An 18,716-nucleotide genomic window follows, 5' to 3' on the forward strand; every position below is an offset into this window, starting at 1 on the left:
CATCAGCCGCCAACAGACATTTAGATAGGTCATCAGAGGAGGGAATCAATAGGGCAAAAAAGAAAGAAAAATGTACTATTGATTCAGTTGTCAAACAGGTTTTTGATAGCAAATGCTTTTTTTTCTTCGTTTATTTTCAAAGAGACTGGAGCACCCACGAAATTGTGACATTTAAAAGGCTCTTGTTTGCTCGTTCTGTGATTAGAAAGGAAGTTGTAAACTCTTTGATAAAGTACGTGACCTCAAATCCATAGGAAACTTATATTTGGTTGGAAATGTTACTTTTGTGTTTTAATGCCGCCTTATTGATGAAATGCACTATACAGATAAACCTGATTTGACTTGTAGGCTTTTCTGGTTGAGATTTAAAATTTAAACCCTTGCGCTTGAAAAGATCTCAAGATTTTTAAAAATTGATGTTTGAATTGTTTTTATATCACTTTGCTTTACACAGGGTGAATGTCTGGAGTGAGAAATCAAAAGATCCAAAAGCAGGCAACACAGTCATGCCAAATGAACCAAACATGAGTTTTAAGATGTTATCTGATTTTGAAAATGATTAAGTGAAAATCATTACACTTGAGTTTCATGTAGGAAACATATGGGTTTGGTTCACACAAATTTATTGATTTAAATTGGATGTTAGAATTCTTATTGTGCCCTAAAATTCCCACTAGTCGGTCAGTACGTGCATCTTCAGAAATATATATTTCTAAATGGCAATGGCATTTGATGTGGATATTATGAAATCTGCCTTTTGTGCTTCTGTCATTTAAATTGTGAATTTCTTCAGATTTGAGTGCAAGCTTTCACACGTGGAAGATTTTCCTACATGTTTCGTCACACTGAAACACTGCACGATTATATTCTGCTTTTGCCTGTAAACTTTTGAACATAGAACTGGTGTTGCTTAGCAACGGGTGGAAATGCCTCCTTGAAAGAAACTGGTAAACACGATTTTCCCAAACAACTGTGTAGTAGTGAGCAAAAAGGTGTCGCGTGGCATTTATGAAGGCTTGCTTCATGACATATTTGACTTCACTTCATGTGAAATTTTTGCCTTATGTGTCACACATGTAGAAATTATATTGTTTAGCAACACGCAAAACAGATGGAGTTATATTGCATAAGAAATACGTAAATATTTTTAAATGCATGAAATTTTCCACGTCAAATTTTTTTTTTTTTTTTGCTTTTATCTTTTTGCTATTATTATTTTCTCCTGTGCTTTCTGTTGTTGTTATCAGATGTGGAGATAGCCATTGCATGGCTAAAGCAGTGCTAGGCTCGATATTCTCCTCAAACAGTTGTAGCCTTTGATTTGTTTTACCTCTGCTTCTCCTTTTCTGTCAGTCAAACTAAGCCACTGAGTCACAGCTGATTTTCCATCTATCTGTTTTCGTAAACTGCCATCTTAAGTATTTCTGCCCCTCTGTCAGCATTCTGTCTTCCATGATGAATTATTATTTTTCTACCGAAGCTAGAGGGTTAGTGTCCTGTATGTTGTAAACGTGTCCCAGTTCCAACACATCTGATTCAGATGGTTGATGCATCTCACCAGTGTGTTTCAGAACCTGATAATGAACTCTTCCTTTAAGTACGGTGTGTTCTGACGAGCAAATGTCTAAAAATGTAGGACTCTAGACCTGCAGGACCAGAGTTGTCCACTCCTGATAACTGCACATGTCCGGTTATGCTGCAGGATGCAGCTTTAAACTTCTGCTGTTTGAGAATCCTTTATGGCAACTTTTTATTTTTATTTTTTTTAACTTGCTGCAGTGTACTGGTGAACATGTTTTACACCTTACCTATATCAGCTGCTAACTGAAGAGTTTCGTTTTTTTATATATATATCCTTCTGTCCTCTTAAAAACATTTCTGAGGTCAGCATGACACATGAAAGGCTGAGATTTTTGATGTTTTCACACACAAACTTTGATCTTCCTGTGACTGCAGATCTTTGGAGGATTACCAGAGACTTTATCTAACACAAAAACAGGAAGGGAAAAACTCTTCTTTGGCAGTGTTTGATCTGTTTTTATTCCAAACTGTAATCTGTAGGCCTTAATTATGATTTTTGATGTTGCATCATTGTGAGAGTCTGTCAAAAACCGATATAGCAGAAGGATTGCGATGCTACAATTATGTAGTCTGGGTTAAAACTGACCAAAAACACTGAAACTGTTAATAGCCTTTCTTTGTTTTTAATGCTTCACAGCTTGTGTGTAATTTCTGTCATCCTTTTGTTTCTTGAGCCTTTACTGTCAAAAATGGCATAAGCTGTCATCAGAATGCGAAACAAGTTCTGAATTGAACTTTTTTTCACGAGTCAGTGGAATAGTCAGAGCACTCGAGGCGGCACACATAATCAAATAGTTGTATAAAAAGGATGTTTAATTAATCAAGCTAACAATGTTTCATGCTTTAAATTGCTGTTGCTGATGGCAAGATTATAGTGTGCTCAGAATGTAAAAAAAAGAAATCAACTTCCTCAATATTTTCTCTCCAGGGAAACGGTGACAGGATAAACTGAAAGGACCCTGTTGGGAGAGAAGTTGTTGTAGTCCGATGAAAACAAAATCTCGAGCAATATGTTTGGCTCAGAAAAACTGCGCATCATTGAAGGAACACAACAAGCCATGGTATTGGCAGCGTCATGCTCTGAGGTCGCAGAATCATCTGAGGTTGTTGTGAAACCCTAAAACAGTGAAAATGCAACATAACTTTGAACAAAGTTGTGTTCAAATATAAGAAGAATTACCTTTTAAGAGTAAACTTTAAGGCATGACATGATGATTCAGATTTTGACTTCTTAAACAGATTTGGTTATCTTTAAAGCCAAGGAATATTTTTCCTCTGTAGCCTTTCCTGGAGAGTTATCTGCAAGAAATAATGATTCTCCCGCTGCAACATTTAATTCTTTCATTATTACACCTGCTTCATCTTTTGACAAATCACATTGTAAATCGTCTGTTAGATAAAGAGTCGGTGTAATTCCTAATCTTCGCGAGTAGTCAGTCGCCCTGAGAAACGTGCGAGTTGAAACGACCGCGATCTTAAAAGGCCATCATCGTGCTTGAGAGCCAGAAAACAGCTAAAAATAAAACAGAAGTAAATCAAAAAAGGTCTTTCCATTGTCCATATTCACGTCGACAATAGTGAGGAACAGACTGCAACGGAGACGCACACACCTTGACCAGAACCGAGCCAGACTTTAACTGGCTGGAGTGAGACTTTGAGTGAGAAGCGGCTTTAGTAATCACACTCCTCAGTTTTTAGGAGTTTTCAGTATTGCTGGATTCTACTCTTGCTCTTGCTCTTTCTCCCATGTTGATTTTTCCTTTAAGTTTTCCGTTATTAAACCTGTCGTTGCACACTCCATCATGCGCCTCCCAATGTCCTGCTGCCGTTTGAGCACTCGTCAACAAACCTCAGACGTGACACTTTTCGTCCCGAGCAATCATTCATCATCGCACAGACTTTAAATCCCTGCCTTTCAATCTCTGGGCAGGCTGCCGGTTTGTTGGGCCTTCAAGCAACGGCTTCTTTTGAGCTCATGTTCTTCACCGCATAAATCATTAAATAAATCCTCACTTTTATGGACTCAAATTCAAGCTGGACCCTTTATGGCTAGTTTTTCTCGGGGTGGAAGCTGTGATACGCATCGAGGTCCAAGTTCTGTGTTCCAGACGTAGCATCATCGCCGGTCGGCATCTTTTTGTAACCTTGTGGTAATAGTTTATATATGATGTTTCTAGACATCAGACAGTCAAATAAAACTGAACTTACCTATCATGAGTTCTGAACACTTGAGGAGAACTGTAAAAATGATACGTGCCCTTTACATAGATCACTAAATTTTGCGTCTTAGACAACTAAAGATTCAATGTTCTGAGAAAATTATACTGACTGCATATGAGTGAGACTGACTTCGAACTGAGATGTTTAACTGGTTACTAGTCTCATTGTCAGAAAAATGGAGAAACACCAGGTATTTTAAATTTGTAACAAATACGTAGCTCGTAAATTCATTCCCATGATATAAAGATTTTCAGTCTTGCTCTAAAAGCAGCTCTTTAATGTTTCATTTATGACATGCCTCCCAGCATATACAAAAGGTTGAATAAAATTTTATTTTAGAAACACAACAAAAAAAAATACACGTTCTTTGTTTTACACAAACACTTTTAACCTTGATAATTCAAAAACGTTATGAACTGACTGGATTATGGTGTATGGCAAAAAAGTGTTCATATCTCTCAAACTTTTCAAATGTTGTTAAGTCATAATCATAAACCTGAATATATGTTATTGGGATTGTACAAAATACAATGCAATTACTTCTAAAATGTAGTTATAAAACCAACAAGTGTTGTATATTATAAAAAATTAAATACCAACAAAATACATTGACGTTTGTAGATGTAACATGACAAATGTGAAGATGATCAAGTGTGAATCCATTTTATAGTCACTCATTGGCTTATAAAGTATCCAGCATAATATTCATTGGTAATTTTAAGACATATTATTTTTTTAAAATGCAACAATTTGTCCACTGAATGACTGGAAAGTTAAAATAACCCAAAAATATTTGCGAAAACTACCCAAGTTGTTCCTTTCTATTTTCCTAACATTTAAGATTGTCGTCAACTACTGACATACCCAAAAAAAAAAAAAAAAAATGAGGTATTGAAGTCAATAAATACCCAAAACATGGTATATGTATATAAAAACTAGGTATGAATGTATCAAAGTATGCAATGCTCTGAAGAGACTAGAAAAACTAACAAAAAAAATGCAGTCAAACTCAATTAAAGCTGGGATTCCAAACACCAGAGGCTGCAGCTGTCGGGAGGCGGGACTTTTGCAGGAGGCGGAGCGACAAAACCAGGAAGCCAACACAGACTCCGCCCAGTATGGCCACACCCGAGATCAGAGCGATGGTCAAAGCGTTTAATGGCCGGGAGGAGTTGCCAATTGCTGGTGGATGGAAAATTTAAGAAAAAAAAAGAAATCATTTGATGATGCGTCAATAATATTTTTTTAAATGACTTATTTAAATTTAAAAGTAACTGTCCGAGCTGATAAAATATTCTTACCAAGTTGAGAGTTGTTGACAGGTGTTTCATCTGCAGAAAGGAAATGTAGGCGAACATTAAAATCTCTTTATATCATTTTAAAAGTGACCTATTATGCTTCCTTGAACAGGTTAGACTAGAACTATGGGCTATACTAAACATGTTCATTACCATTTTTGCACAAAATCATTTTTAGATAGTGAGATTTCAGTCTGCTCACTGCTGCCTGTTTCGACCTTCTTTCAGAATATGTTGTGTTTAGCGCCTCTGTCACTTTAAATCCAAATTGGCTGCTGCTGGCTACGCCCACTTAACTCAACGTTTACACTTGCTCTCGAAAATGGCTTAAAGTAGATGAATAACTGTACCACTCTACATCTTTGAAAAGCAGAAGTGGAGCCTCCTGCACAACCAACACAAATGCAGCAAGTGGGTTTCCGGATGGTACTTCAACAACAAAACACTTGTCTTTTCCAGCAGCCATTGTACATCACATATAGTGGTAAAACTAACTGACCAAATGTGCTGGAGTTCAGCTTGGGTTGCTAGGTAACGGGGCTGGCATAAGCTGGGGCTGCTAAGTAATGGCGCTTTGTAACTCAAGAATCAGGAGGTCTTTGAAATGGCACATTTTCCAAACACTAAAAAAAACTTGTCCAAAAAATGTGTTTTTTATTTTAAGTGGTTGGGCTATTTTTTAGAAGCAATTGAAACCCTAGTAGAAGTAGGAAAATCAGCAAAATGTGAATTTTCCATAATAAGTGCCCCTTAAGTGCTTTTGTTTCTTTGGGTCGAAATACTTATAGAAATATCTTATTTTTCATCTTTGGACTCTTTGGATCAGCCTACTTGTAAAAAAAAACTAACAAAACGGATCAGTTCATTGTTCATACCACTCCTGGTGATGATTGGCCCGGCCGTGATAACGGCGCTCCCAGACGCCACTGGCCGGGAATCAAGGCTCTGCTCTCCATCCCTCCTGCGCCGTCGCCCACAAATCTGTCAATCACAACTGTCGCATTTCAGTCCTCGCCAAGATCAGACGACGCTCACGCACACTCGCAGATTAATTTTGTCTGTTTTATTTTTTTGCCACCCGTACCGGGATGAGCATGATGCAGTCATCCGCCCTGCAAAGCTTGGTGACACAGTGCAGAAACACGGTGGACATCTTCTGGTGTCTGTGCTTCACGAATCGGAAGACCTCGAAGGAGAAACGCCCCATCTGACTCTTCCCGTTCTCGAAAACGGTCGTCTGTGGATCTTTGGAGCATCTGCATACATGCGCCGCACACACACACACACACACACACACACCCACAAGCACGCGCACGCATGCATATTTAAACATGCAGGCACTAAAAACAAATGACAGACTGGATGTCTGGGCGTGCGCTTAAGCTGTCACAGGGTTGGAAGCATTCATGAGGATAAGCCTAGCAGAGAGCATGAAAAGGTAATGACTCTCTTTTGTGGGTTTATCAAGTCATCATCTTGAATGGGGGGAAAAAAAGCAAGATTACCCGAAGAAAAGGTCATAGCGGAGTTCATCATTAGGATTCCCCGAGGGGGTGGTGTAACAGTAGTCCATCAAGATATTCCATCTGCAAGGGGGGACAACACTGTGAGATGGGATAGAGATCTAACTGCACATGGGAAAGCACTGGTTGGGCTTTCTTTGCCGCAGACTGGCGCCTTCACGTCCAATAATAACATAATGGCCTAATGAAAGTAGCCTAAGAACAGAAAAAATGACTACATCTGGAAAAAGTGAGGGGGAAAAAATGATGTTGGGAAAGAATGTGTCAAGAATCAAAAATATCATCAGTGAAGCCTTGGAGTAAAGATGCCATGCTAACAATGGGCGAAATGAGATGTATTTCTTCAAAATATGAAGATCTATGAAGCTGAAATGAGAAAAATAATGAAGTGCTCTATACCGTTTGTCTAAGTTGGTAGCTTTTACAGCAGCAAACACTCTGGTTTTCAGAGCAAGGCCGGTCATTGGGATCGACAGGGGCTGACTGTACGTAGAGTCCTGCAGGAGAAGGGAAAAGTGGCATCAAACAAACAAAACTAACTTTCTGCTGTGTCAAATATTGGAAATCTGATTCGACATATAGTGTGTCTCAAAAGTGTACACACCCCTGTTAAATTTTTGACAAATAATTTCCTAACTTTTGTCTTCCTTTAATGTAACGTGCCATGATTCACATGGAGATAATAAAGTATTAAAATAAAGCAGTAAGATCAAATAAAGTAAGTAGATTAGAAAATGTTGTGCAGCGTAGCACATATACCAATTTGAAAATAGACATTGATAACTGGAGAAAATATTCGACTACATTTTTCCAAAACTGATGAAAAACCAAGACGAGGCTGTCAGCAGGCGGACAGCACGGCTGAAATTGCATCAGAAAGTACTTATGTCTGGGATTATTACAACACAGAAGCTTTTTCTTTCCCAGAAAACATGCATGCTTGACTAAAATCTACCGAAACCTTGTAGGAGTAGATCCTATGATCAGATGAAGGCACAGCTGAACTCTGGGGAACAATACCAAATGGTACGTTTGGCTTAGAAAGAGCACCTCACATCAATAAAATAACTTCACGACCACAGTGAAACATGGTAGTGGCAGTATCATGCTCTGTGGCTACATTTCTTCAGAAAGAAGAAATGTGATCATTTCTCCTTTTGGTTCATGTCGTTTTGGATGAAATTGTAAATGGCTCCATTCTGAGTCAGTTTTTACCTTATAAAATGCATTGGAAGGTTTTTGGAGGGTTTCTCCTGACTGATACCTTTATTCAGTGACATTGTTCATAACTTAGCAACCGCTCTGCAAACACTGACTTTTGCTAAACGATGGAAATGTCTGGAAAATTCTGCAGAGGCAGCTGAATTTTCAATATAATCAATGGCAAGAAGACTTGATGATGAAATTAAATCAAAAGGTACTTCAACGTTTTTGTGTGTTTTTTTTTCTTTTCTTTTTTTTTTTTGCTATTTTATATTTTTTCTTCTTTTGTTTGTTTGTAATTTACAGTACAGCTGACAATATGTCACAATATACATGGGAAATGTTTTAAAATCATTTATAGGAGTTATATATTTATTGGTGCTCTTGGTAAAGATTTCACCAAAAACATTTCTAAAACAAATCTTTTATTGCTCTAGCATAATTTCACTCTGATATTTTTAGAAAAATTTGACCTTCAAGTTGAGTTTATAAAGTGGTAAAAAAAAAAAAAAAATTGTGCTAATAAGTAACTATTTCTATAAAATGACTTGTGCAATACTCATTGGAACCCCTAATTGTTCCTATGATGTATTTTCAAAGGTTAAGCAAAGTTTAGTTAACGCTTAATTAGTAATCTGTCACTTTCAATTTTGTTTGGCTATAAATATGATGTGCCTCAAAAACCCATTTTTCTAAGCCTCTCTTCAAAATGGGAAAGACAGGAAACAGTAGAAGTGTTGATTTTTTTGTGTGTGTCAGAAAATAAACTTCAAGAAAGCAGATACTCATTGAATCAGAGCTGTAAGTATAATTGGATTGTTTAGCTATGATATGCATCTATCTGGTCTTAAATTTCTATATGATAAACTGGATAACGTTGGCCTGGATATTTTCCCGAACTATTCTATACATATAGTCAGTAAAAAGTTTTAAATAACTGGACCCAAGACTATGAAAACTCAGTCAAACTCCAGCAATGAGGAAGTATTTTCTGCCCTACCATCACAAATGTAAATGTGTAGCGTTAACTAAACTCTAGCGGGAATTTAAACTGGCCAGGTGGGCTTTTGTGATGAGACCAACACTGAGATTTTCAGCAACAAACATTCCATGTGAGTCTGGCAAAAAACACAGGATGGTCACTATTAAGAACGATGGAGGATCTGTGATGCTGTGGGCTTCTTTCTTTCAACAAAATATTATCTGAAGTGGCTTATATTTACAATTCAAGAGTCAGCTTTAATATTTAAACAGAGAGAAACAAATTAGTCCATGTTCATGGTTTATCTGGCTACAAACACGCTCATTTTGAACAACTGTAGCATTTTCTCGTAGAAGATAAGAATCCGCAGCGCTAATTTTTCAGTTTCGCTCCCAGTCAATAAATATACTTGCAGCCCTTTTGTGGAGTATTCACATTGACAAAGTGAAAATAAACTCAGTTCTTTTTGCTTTTTTTTTTAAGTACTGTGACTTCCTTTCTCTCCTTGTTTTGATTTTTCACCAGAATTGTTGAAAAGAATTCTATCTTTTAACATCCGTTTCATGAGAAAGAGGCCTTAATGTCTACTTTTCTTAGAATGATTACAGAGGAATGAAAACATCGTTCGAACATTTTTGATAAACTTCCACTGAATGAATGCTTTCTGGAGGGTCATTTAGTTAAGCTGTGTACTCACATTGTACAGGATCATACTGAGCGTGCTAACAAACGTGCCGTTGCTGTCCTTCACTGACACGGCGGCAGACGAGCTGTGGAAAAAAAATAAACGATTGATTATTGATCGTGTTTCAGTGATGTTGGATTTGTTTACTTGTATCTGAATGAATATGTGAGCCTTTTTAAAAAAAGAGATGATTCAAAACTCCACGGACAAAAATACACCAATATGAAAGAAAACATTACAAACATTTGTTGGGGTTCTGGACTGGGAAATAGTTCCTATAATGAACTCATCAGCTGATGTGCACTTCCATCAGGTGTTTGCTAACTGCTGCAGCTAGTTTGAAGGTTTACAAACTCGAATGGTTACCTTGGGAGATTCAAGGATTGCTCAGACATGCAGTAAAGAAAGCAGCACTCCAAGAATGTTTTTGATGAGGTGGCCAGATGTTTGCTAATTGCTGCAGCTATTGATGGAGCAGAGCGTGGAAGGCGCCCTAGGCGTTTTACAAACTCGAATGGATTCAAGAATTCCTCAAACATGCATGAAAGAATCAAAGCAACATTCCAGGTGTGTTTTTGATGAGGGAATAACACTATAATGATGTAAAACAGACTAGAAAGTTGCTTTTACATAACACTGCCCCTTTAAGGGAAAGTAACTTACGACGCCAGCTGTGAGTTATTGACCAGGTACTCTAACGGGTAGCTGCAGCTGAACTTGTACTGCAAACCAGGCAGGTAGCTGATTATAGTCGGCGGGTCGGGGGTGTCGATGTATCCTGAGATATTCCCAATTTGCACCAGAGACATGTTCCCGTAGGCGTTGACCCCGTGAGCTGTGCTGACCTGCACAAACAGGGGGAACATCTCACAGAACAATGAAATCGGTTGTTGATTCAATAAAAGGGACGCTTTTTCTTTCTCCGTCGTCCCTCACCACCAGGCTGTTGCCGCAGGCCTCCAGAGTGCTGAGGCTGATGCTGAACAGGACGGCGGTGGGGAACGTGTTGTTGTTGACAAAGCCGCGGCACTGAGCGTCGCCGTGCTGGCCGTTCAGGGCCAGGTCTGCGGCTGTGTAGCCCGAGTAGAGCACGGGACAGAAATTGATCTTCAGGGTGATGGTTTGGACCCCGCAGTAAATGCTGATGTCTCGCTCGGCTGGAGGGGCGGAGGAGAGGCAGGCAGACAGACAGACCGGGGTAAAGCTCGTACCAGAGTGAGTCACTTTAGATCGGCAGCAACATTTTGTTTTTTAAAGTTGTGTGGTAAGTGGCTTGTCAAAGTAAATCACATCTGTCTTATTTGCTGCTTAATTTTTTTTATATATATAAATATGACGTTTTTATCTTTTTTCTTTGTTTTGGTGGGATTCATGAAGAACTTCAAGTAAGGGAAGAGTGAAGCAGAATGCAAATCAAGGCTTTTGTTTACAGTAAAAAGCAAAATAAAATGTAGTCAATTTGGGATTTTTTTGTGTGTGTGTGTGTGTGTGAAACAAACAGTTGATATTTTTTGTTGAATAAAGCCATTAAATAAAAATAGATTTAAATTAAAACTCTCACCCAGATAAGATATAGAGAAAAATTTGAACAATATTTAAAAAATAGCAAAATAATTAAATATGTAATTGTAAAAAACTAATTCTTTCTTTTCAAGAAAAAATATTTCTACAGGTTTTACATGTACAGTGTGACAATCCCCATCAAGATGGGATATTTCGAAGTCTTCATTATACTACAGTAATAAAATAAATACACTTTGGGGTATAAAAAGTACCATCAGCTATTAAAATACATACGTTTGCTTTAATTGTGTTTGTAGCTGTGCAAAAATATAACACAAATGTGATGCGAATGTAAATATAAAAGATTTATTCATCCTCAAAGATATAGTTGTTCTCTAATGATGTTTTTTTTTTTTTTTTTTTTTACTGTGAGGATAAATCTTGCCCTGCAGAAAGCTAACGTCTTCTCTGGAAACACAGTGGAAGGAATACTAAACATTTCACTAAGAACACCCGAGGAGGGCATAGCTTAATTCGGCTTGTGCTGATTTTAGTCGCATCAATGCAGAATAATAGACAAAATATGGCCTTAAAAAAACAGTGTTGTGAGTTTTGTTTTTGTTTTTCTCACCAGGAAACCTGCTGTGGTAGTTGGCGTCACAGTTGTATCCGTTAAACTGCGTGGAAACCGAGATGGCGTTCCCAATTAACAGGAGGAGGAAGCAGGTCTGTGCCATTCTGGCGCCTGACAGAGGTTTGCCCGGGATCATCGTCAGGGGAGGGGGGGGTTCAACACTGGATCAACCACATTCCTCAGTTACATGTAAAAAAAAAAACAACAACAAAAAAAAAGCCCAGCACCTACGTCGAAATTAGAGGTGGCAAACACAATGCTTCCTTCCACTTATCTGCTGCACACTCTGACCTCGACCAAAGGAGTTCAGCCTCCTGTCTTCAGGTCCCCTAATCCTTCTTCTCTGCCTCCTCTTTTTGACCCCTTCACCCACTGCCTTTTAAACTGAGGTCACCCCCTCTTTCCGACTCATTTCATCCCACTTCCCTCCTCCGTCCCACCCCCCTTGTGTGTTTTTCCCCTCACCTGTTTACCTGTCTCCAGTCTTTTTCCAAGGTAATTGGCCGGAACCGTCGTCTTCCTGCGGATTTGTGACGAGAGAGCAACCTCCAAACCGGGGGGACACCACGGTTTGCGGTGGGCACCCAGGAAGTCAAACTGAACCCCCGACGTCAGCCTTACGCTGTATCTCTCTTGTGCACGCGGAGATGAGAAAGATAGTCTGACAAAAAGCCGGTGCGGCGCGGAACATGGGAAACTCCATCGGATCTGAATGGACGGGACAAATCTTTTCACGGCACCAAGAAACCTGAGCGTGCTCGGTGGGTTCCCACTCATCTCTCTTCAGTCTGATCTCCATCTGTCAGGTCAAACAAATGGTGGGCCTCAGCAGGGGGCAGGTGTCGCCCGGGAATTCAGCTTTCATCAGCTACTGCGGCGGCTCACATTCGCGCGAGCACAAAAGTCAGATCACGGTCCGATGCAGAGCTGTGTGTGAGTAATTGTGATGCGCAAGGCATCACTTAAAGTAGGAGCATTCAGCTGTTCATACAGCTACGGCAGACGTTTTCTTTTTCTAAATCGCTACCAGGAAAACAGGCCTTACCTTCACTCTTCCTACAGATCTTCAAAGAAAGAAATGATTTCATTAGTCTGTTGAAGTTTCAGTTTGTTGAAAAGTCGATGAGGGTTTTTCCTTTAACTTTGCTCTTTATTCTAAAGCCCAAACTCAGTAGGGTCGGAATCTGTCAAACGCAAGTTCTGAGTCTCCCACAAATGGCCGATTCGATTTCGGTTTGGATGTTTACTGTACTGTACTAGCTAATGAATATGATCGAAACCATTTCATTGCATTTCTCTATCTGTGTATTTAGCACCAATGTCCTGGAAGATGAACCTCTGACCTTGTCTGGAGTCTTTTTTCTTTTTTTTCCTAGTTTCACTCTACGTTTATGCTGCGTTCCAGTTACCTCGGAAGTCGCAACTCAAAGTTGGGTTTGACGTCAGACCCGAAGCAACAGCGTTCTAGTTAAAAAGTCTGAATTTCAACATGGCAACACCCATAGACATTGTTTGCAATGACTTACAAACATTGTTTTAAGCTTTACTTTCCATAAGCAAACACCACTTTTCATTTGTTCAGTTTATAGTTGCAGGTGCTACATGTAATAATGATGATTTTAGACACAATTTTACATGTGCATCTTGTAAAACAAGCATGTTTCCATCACATCTTACAACTGTTGACATGAGGAGCGGCCATATTGGAACACAAAATTAGAGTTGCGCCTAGTTTCCCAGTAGGAAATCCGACTTTGGAGGGCGTTCCGCTTGGTTTTTTTCCGACTGGGAAGTCAAAATTTCCCAGTTCAGAGTGCAACTGGAATTCAGCATTAGCTCCATCTGCTATCTTTTCATATTAACGTTTATCAGCTTCCCTGAAGAAACCTTTTCCCACACCATGATGCTAGGCTCATGTTAGCCAGAACGTTTACTTCTGGTCTCATCTCACCAAAAACGGCTTGTGGGAAGCTTAGATTGGATATCTAAAGACTTTCTTTAAGCAATAACTTTCTTCTTCCTTAGTTACCATATTTGAGGAGTTAGTGACTCGTAGTTGCTTGCCAACAGATCCACCTACCTGAGCCGTTGATCTCTGCAGCTCTTCCAAAAGTAACATTAGCCTCTCGAATGAACGCTGTCTTTGCCCAGCATGTGAGTGAAGATTGACCAAGTCTTGGTAGGTTTGCAGTTGGGTCACACACTTTAAATTTAATGCTGATTGATTGAACATTGCTGTGTGAGAAGTTAAAAGTTTGAGTTTTTTCTTTTATAAATCATCCCTGTGTTCTGTGGTTATTTACTTTGTTCACTCTTTTCTTCACTTCTAAAGGTAATTGCTTGCACTTAATATAACTGATCAAAGTAAAGGCTGCTCATTGTTATTCGACATAATTGTACGATTTTATTGATAAAAGACAAACATCAGTTTTCTTTCCCTTCACAGTCATACCCCACGTCATGTGCTCTGTCACGTAAAATCTCCATCCAACAAATTAAACTTGTTAAGCCCTGGGCCCCTCCCCCGGGGTCGGACTTTAACTTTTTTACCCAACACTCATTACTGCGTCTCCCCTCAGTTAAACATAAACATATTTGGTATCTACAGAAACGTCAGACTATTGGCTGGAAGTTGATAAAAAACATTTGAGTTTATTAGAGGACTCTGTGTCTAGGAAATTCACCATAAAGACATTGTAGGGAGCTATGGTACTGCCAAAAAGAAGTACATATTTTTCTTTGGCAAAATGTGCCTAAATTTGTTGTTGCAGTTTACGTAGATTTCACAAACCACACTTTAACTGGAGTCTAATATAACAATTTCCTTGTTTTATTCTAATTTGATTTAAAAAAAAAAAAAAAAAAAAAAAGACTATTTAAGAAAAATCAAATCTAGCAGTTTAAGATATCCCCAGTTTAGATGGTGCCAGCCTGTGGCGAAGGCAAAACACCCAGGTACTTTGTTTTATTAACCCTTCTGTAAATTTGCTCTAGCTTACCTCAACCGCATCAGTCTTTTGCACAGGTAATGTGAATTTATAGTTTCCAAAAGTTTGCAGACTTATTTATTTTTCTAAAGGGTTTATATACTATTATTTCATGTTTCATCGTCATTTTGGTTGAAACCATAGCAGCTGATGTGACACTTAAGACTTCTGATGGAGTCTCCCAAGTGTTAGTTTCATTTAGATACCGAGATTATTAACATCCATCCATCCATCCATCCATTTACTGTTCACCCTTGTCCCTAATGGGGTCGGGAGGGTTGCTGGTGCCTATCTCCAGCTACGTTCCAGGCGGGAGGCGGGGTACACCCTGGACAGGTCGCCAGTCTGTCGCAGGGCAACACAGAGACATACAGGACAAACAACCATTCACACACAACACACACCTAGGGAGAATTTAGATAGATCAATTAACCTAACAGTCATGTTTTTGGACTGTGGGAGGAAGCCGGAGTACCCGGAGAGAACCCACGCATGCACAGGGAGAACATGCAAACTCCATGCAGAAAGACCCCGGCCGGGAATCGAACCCAGGACCTTCTTGCTGCAAGGCAACAGTGCTACCAACTGCACCACTGTGCAGCCAGATTATTAACATAAAGTTTGCAATTGCTAAGAAAAACTACATTAGATTTGGGAATGTTATTTGAAACAGAACAGAAAACCCTGTGGGGCAAAAACGTCCAAAAAGTTCAAGAGGTGTGAATTCATTAAAAAAAAATGAAAATAATAGAGAATTGTAGAGTAGTGAAGCTACTCTTTGTGCACTCAGCAAATTCCTCCTTTACATCCATAACTCTCGGCGCATCAGGGTCGATTATGTTCACACATTTCCTCTTTCGTTGGCCTCCAAATAAAGAAGGAACACACACGGTCTATATTTCAATTCATATTCAACCCCTAAACACTTTGTCCTGCCTTTGCAGCAAAAGCTCATACCCGAGTTAAAAACCCTTGAGCTCTTTTCTTTTTGCAGGTCGTTGTGCTCGGAGACTTAAAATGTCTCTGGACCGACTGCCAAACTTAGATGTGCCCGATAAGGCCGTCCTCTATCTGATCAACCTGTAAAACGTCCAGATTCAGCGAGCAGACGTCTGAATCGGACGATCTGGGGCGCAGCACACACAAAAAAATAAAACCCCAGAGAGAGGGGCTGTAATCTGACGCTCCAGTTTTAACGCAGACAGGAAAGTAAAGCCCTCATCAAAGGCTCTCTTTGCCATTTGATCCTCGCTGAGTAATGTTTGTTTTCTTGCCGCAGCAGAAGGGGGAACCATTTAAAATGGATTTGGGTAATAAGGCTGTTTATGTCGCCACAAATGACTTGCACTACGGACAAAAAGTAGGAGGAGAGGGAAAAAAGAAAAGAAAACTAATTTAAGTTCTTTTTTTTTAATGCTCCACTAGTGCAGAATATTAAAAAGGTAAAAGTTTGTTTGAGATTTCCATTTAAAAGGGAATTTAGGTTGCAGAGTGTCCTGAGGTTCCTGACAGTTTGTTGTTGTTTTTGTTGTTCGAATCAAGGTTTGTGAAAATTCCCAGGCGAGATGGAAAGGATTATTTAGGAGCTTATAGCGCTGCTGTTAGCATGACATCATCAAAAATTCACAGAAAACTATCTACGTTTACATTTTTGTTTATCTGCTAATCTTTGTTTTTAATTCTAAAAGTGGATTCAAGAGAAGAAGAAGGAAAAAAACTTGGGTTGTCCAGTTCTCTTCTGAGAGAATTTAATATAGGTTTTATATATTAAAGAGTTAAATTATTTTTTTGTTGTCATCAATGAATGTAAGCTAACTTACGTTTAATTTTTTTCAATAAGTCAAATTAATTATATTTCTTTTATTACAACTAGTTATCCTTCAAACTGACTACAAGCTGTAACGCTCGTCAGCCGTGGCGCTGTGGCGCCTCCTGGTGGGAAACTCGTCACACTGCATGCAGCTTCAACATATTACAGTGAAAATGACGCGTTTTCGCTTTTATTGCTCTCCTTTTCAGTGTCGGTTGAAGAAAAATATAAACGAGGAGGCAAAACAATGACACTTTATTTTGAGTAAAATATTTAAAATAATAAAGTACTTATAGTACTTCATTGTCAGCATATTGCGAAAATAGTCATGCGCCTTCAACTTTTTACATTTTGCCATCTATTATATACAAACTTCAATGTATTTTTTGGGGTAGGCCAGCGGAAAGTAATGGATATCTTTTTTCGTTTTGTTTTGTGAATGTGTGTGTGTGGGGGCGTGTGTGTGTTTTTAACCACATTGTCTTGCTAAAGGTGAACCTGTTATTTTTTTTTTGGAAAGAAGCTTTTCTTCAACCTACTACTCTGTTCTTTTCAGACGCCTGTAACGTTTTGATGAGGGGGACAAAGTTCAGACAGTCAGTGACCAGGCTCAGAAGAGTCTTTGTGTTTTTGGTATCTCTAGAAAACATTCACAAGTTGGCAATTTTCTCTAAAGATGGAAAAGAGCGGCCAGTGATTGTGTTAGTCGCTCTCTGCATTGCTTTTTTGTGTCCGCTGAAGCACACTGTACAGACACATTGGGAATCTTTGAATGGTGGAACGATTGAAAAGCGCCAGCAGCAACTCACACAGGTCGGGTTTTTCTTTTCCTAAGAAGTTGAAAGAAGTGTAGGTCTGTGATGATGTCTGTGTACTTGTTTTGTTGTTTTTTATTTTCCATAGGTTTGTTATTTAGTTACAGTTGTCCTGGTATCATATTTTGTTTCTTTAGGTTATTTCCCATTTGTTTTAATTAAATTAGATTTTTGATTTAGTTAGTCTTATCTGGTTCTCATGGTCTGGTCTTGTCTCCATTAGCCTCGTCTTCCCTGTCTTGGTTCTGTTCTAACCCATATTAAAATAGTTTTTTGTTGTTGCTATTTTTTTGGGGGGGCAGATGTTTTTCAAAAACTGCTGTGTTTTTGGTTTTAGGTTCTTTTGGATGTAAGCGTATCATGACTAGTAAATGTCAACGGTATAATATCTTGCCAAAGGAAAGATTTAACACTTTTATATTTAAATGGAGAAAAATACATTTTCCTTCTAAGCTTGCGACCGACAGGATGTCTGGTCTGCCTTTTACCTGTTAATGACTGACCTTTCAACAACTTTGATCGACACCAAAGAAATTAGATGTCATAGAACACGCTGTGTGTAGGTCCACACCAAAATAACTGCTGAAAATATCTGCAACTCTTAGTAACAACGACACCAGCACAAGTCGTGTGCTCCATCTCCACACTAAACAAGGTTGATCTGGTGCGAATGAAAGGAGTGGACAGGGTGAGCAGTGTGTCAGTAAACCTTTATTAGCTGGCAGGTGTGCGTGCGCTGAATTAGCAAAGAACCCTGCAAGTCGACCGCTTGTCTTTCTTCGGAAGAGAACGGCTGCCAACGGAGAGGACAGGAAATCTGAAATCCCTCCTCAAAGATCAAGCTTTCACAGTGGACTCTGGTTGTCGTAGCTGCAGCTCAAAGCGCCTCGCGCCCTGGCAGCTTTTAAGAACCGGGCTGCAAGAAAAGGGTCACATGAGGTATTTTCAGACATGGAATGCGAGATATTTAATTTAAGACTTTTTACTGTTTGATATTCAGAAATTAGTACATTCGAATGTAAATTCTCCTCGTGAGTTCATTCCTACTCATGAAGGCTCAGCTGCCATTTGAGCAACATTGAACAGTAAGTCTATTTTAAAGCAAGACTTAATTCAAACGTGGGAATAGTTCTACAGAATGCACACGACTTCTGATTGAATTCATAACTTCAGGGATCTGCTGTCCAGTGCAAGGTGACTATGGCTAACTAAAGCTAACGAAATAACTAAAACTGAAATTGAGAAAACGTCTTTGTCAACTGAAGGAAATAAAAAAGACTGCAGCTTTGTGGAAATGGGCGGAGCTTTGTATGAGTAAACGTTTAGGCACCCCTGTATTGTTGCCACGGGAGATTCAAGGATTTATCAAACGTGCACGAAAGAATCAAAGCGACACTCATTGTTTTTGATGAAGGATTAACATTGTAACATGACATAATATTCCGTTTTTAGATAAACTCTATATCAGTATTGAA

At 39.0% G+C, this 18,716-nt stretch overlaps 1 protein-coding gene across 1 annotated transcript; it reads right to left on the reverse strand.

Annotated features, from left to right (window-relative positions):
• Positions 1–4,166: 4,166 nt before the first annotated feature.
• zpld1b (zona pellucida-like domain containing 1b) lies at positions 4,167–12,680 on the reverse strand. Its single transcript, XM_028044802.1, has 11 exons — positions 12,095–12,680; positions 11,627–11,790; positions 10,429–10,649; positions 10,156–10,337; positions 9,505–9,577; positions 7,022–7,119; positions 6,605–6,685; positions 6,184–6,355; positions 5,975–6,080; positions 5,103–5,132; positions 4,167–4,983 (listed from the first exon to the last, which is right to left on the reverse strand). Exons 2-11 carry the CDS (start codon positions 11,763–11,765, stop codon positions 4,811–4,813), a joined length of 1,275 nt encoding a protein of 424 aa, XP_027900603.1. The 5' UTR covers positions 11,766–11,790; positions 12,095–12,680; the 3' UTR covers positions 4,167–4,810.
• Positions 12,681–18,716: the final 6,036 nt, after the last annotated feature.

The sequence above is a fragment of the Xiphophorus couchianus genome, chromosome 18 (assembly GCF_001444195.1).
Source record: "Xiphophorus couchianus chromosome 18, X_couchianus-1.0, whole genome shotgun sequence".
In the NCBI taxonomy this organism is placed as follows: domain Eukaryota; kingdom Metazoa; phylum Chordata; class Actinopteri; order Cyprinodontiformes; family Poeciliidae; genus Xiphophorus; species Xiphophorus couchianus.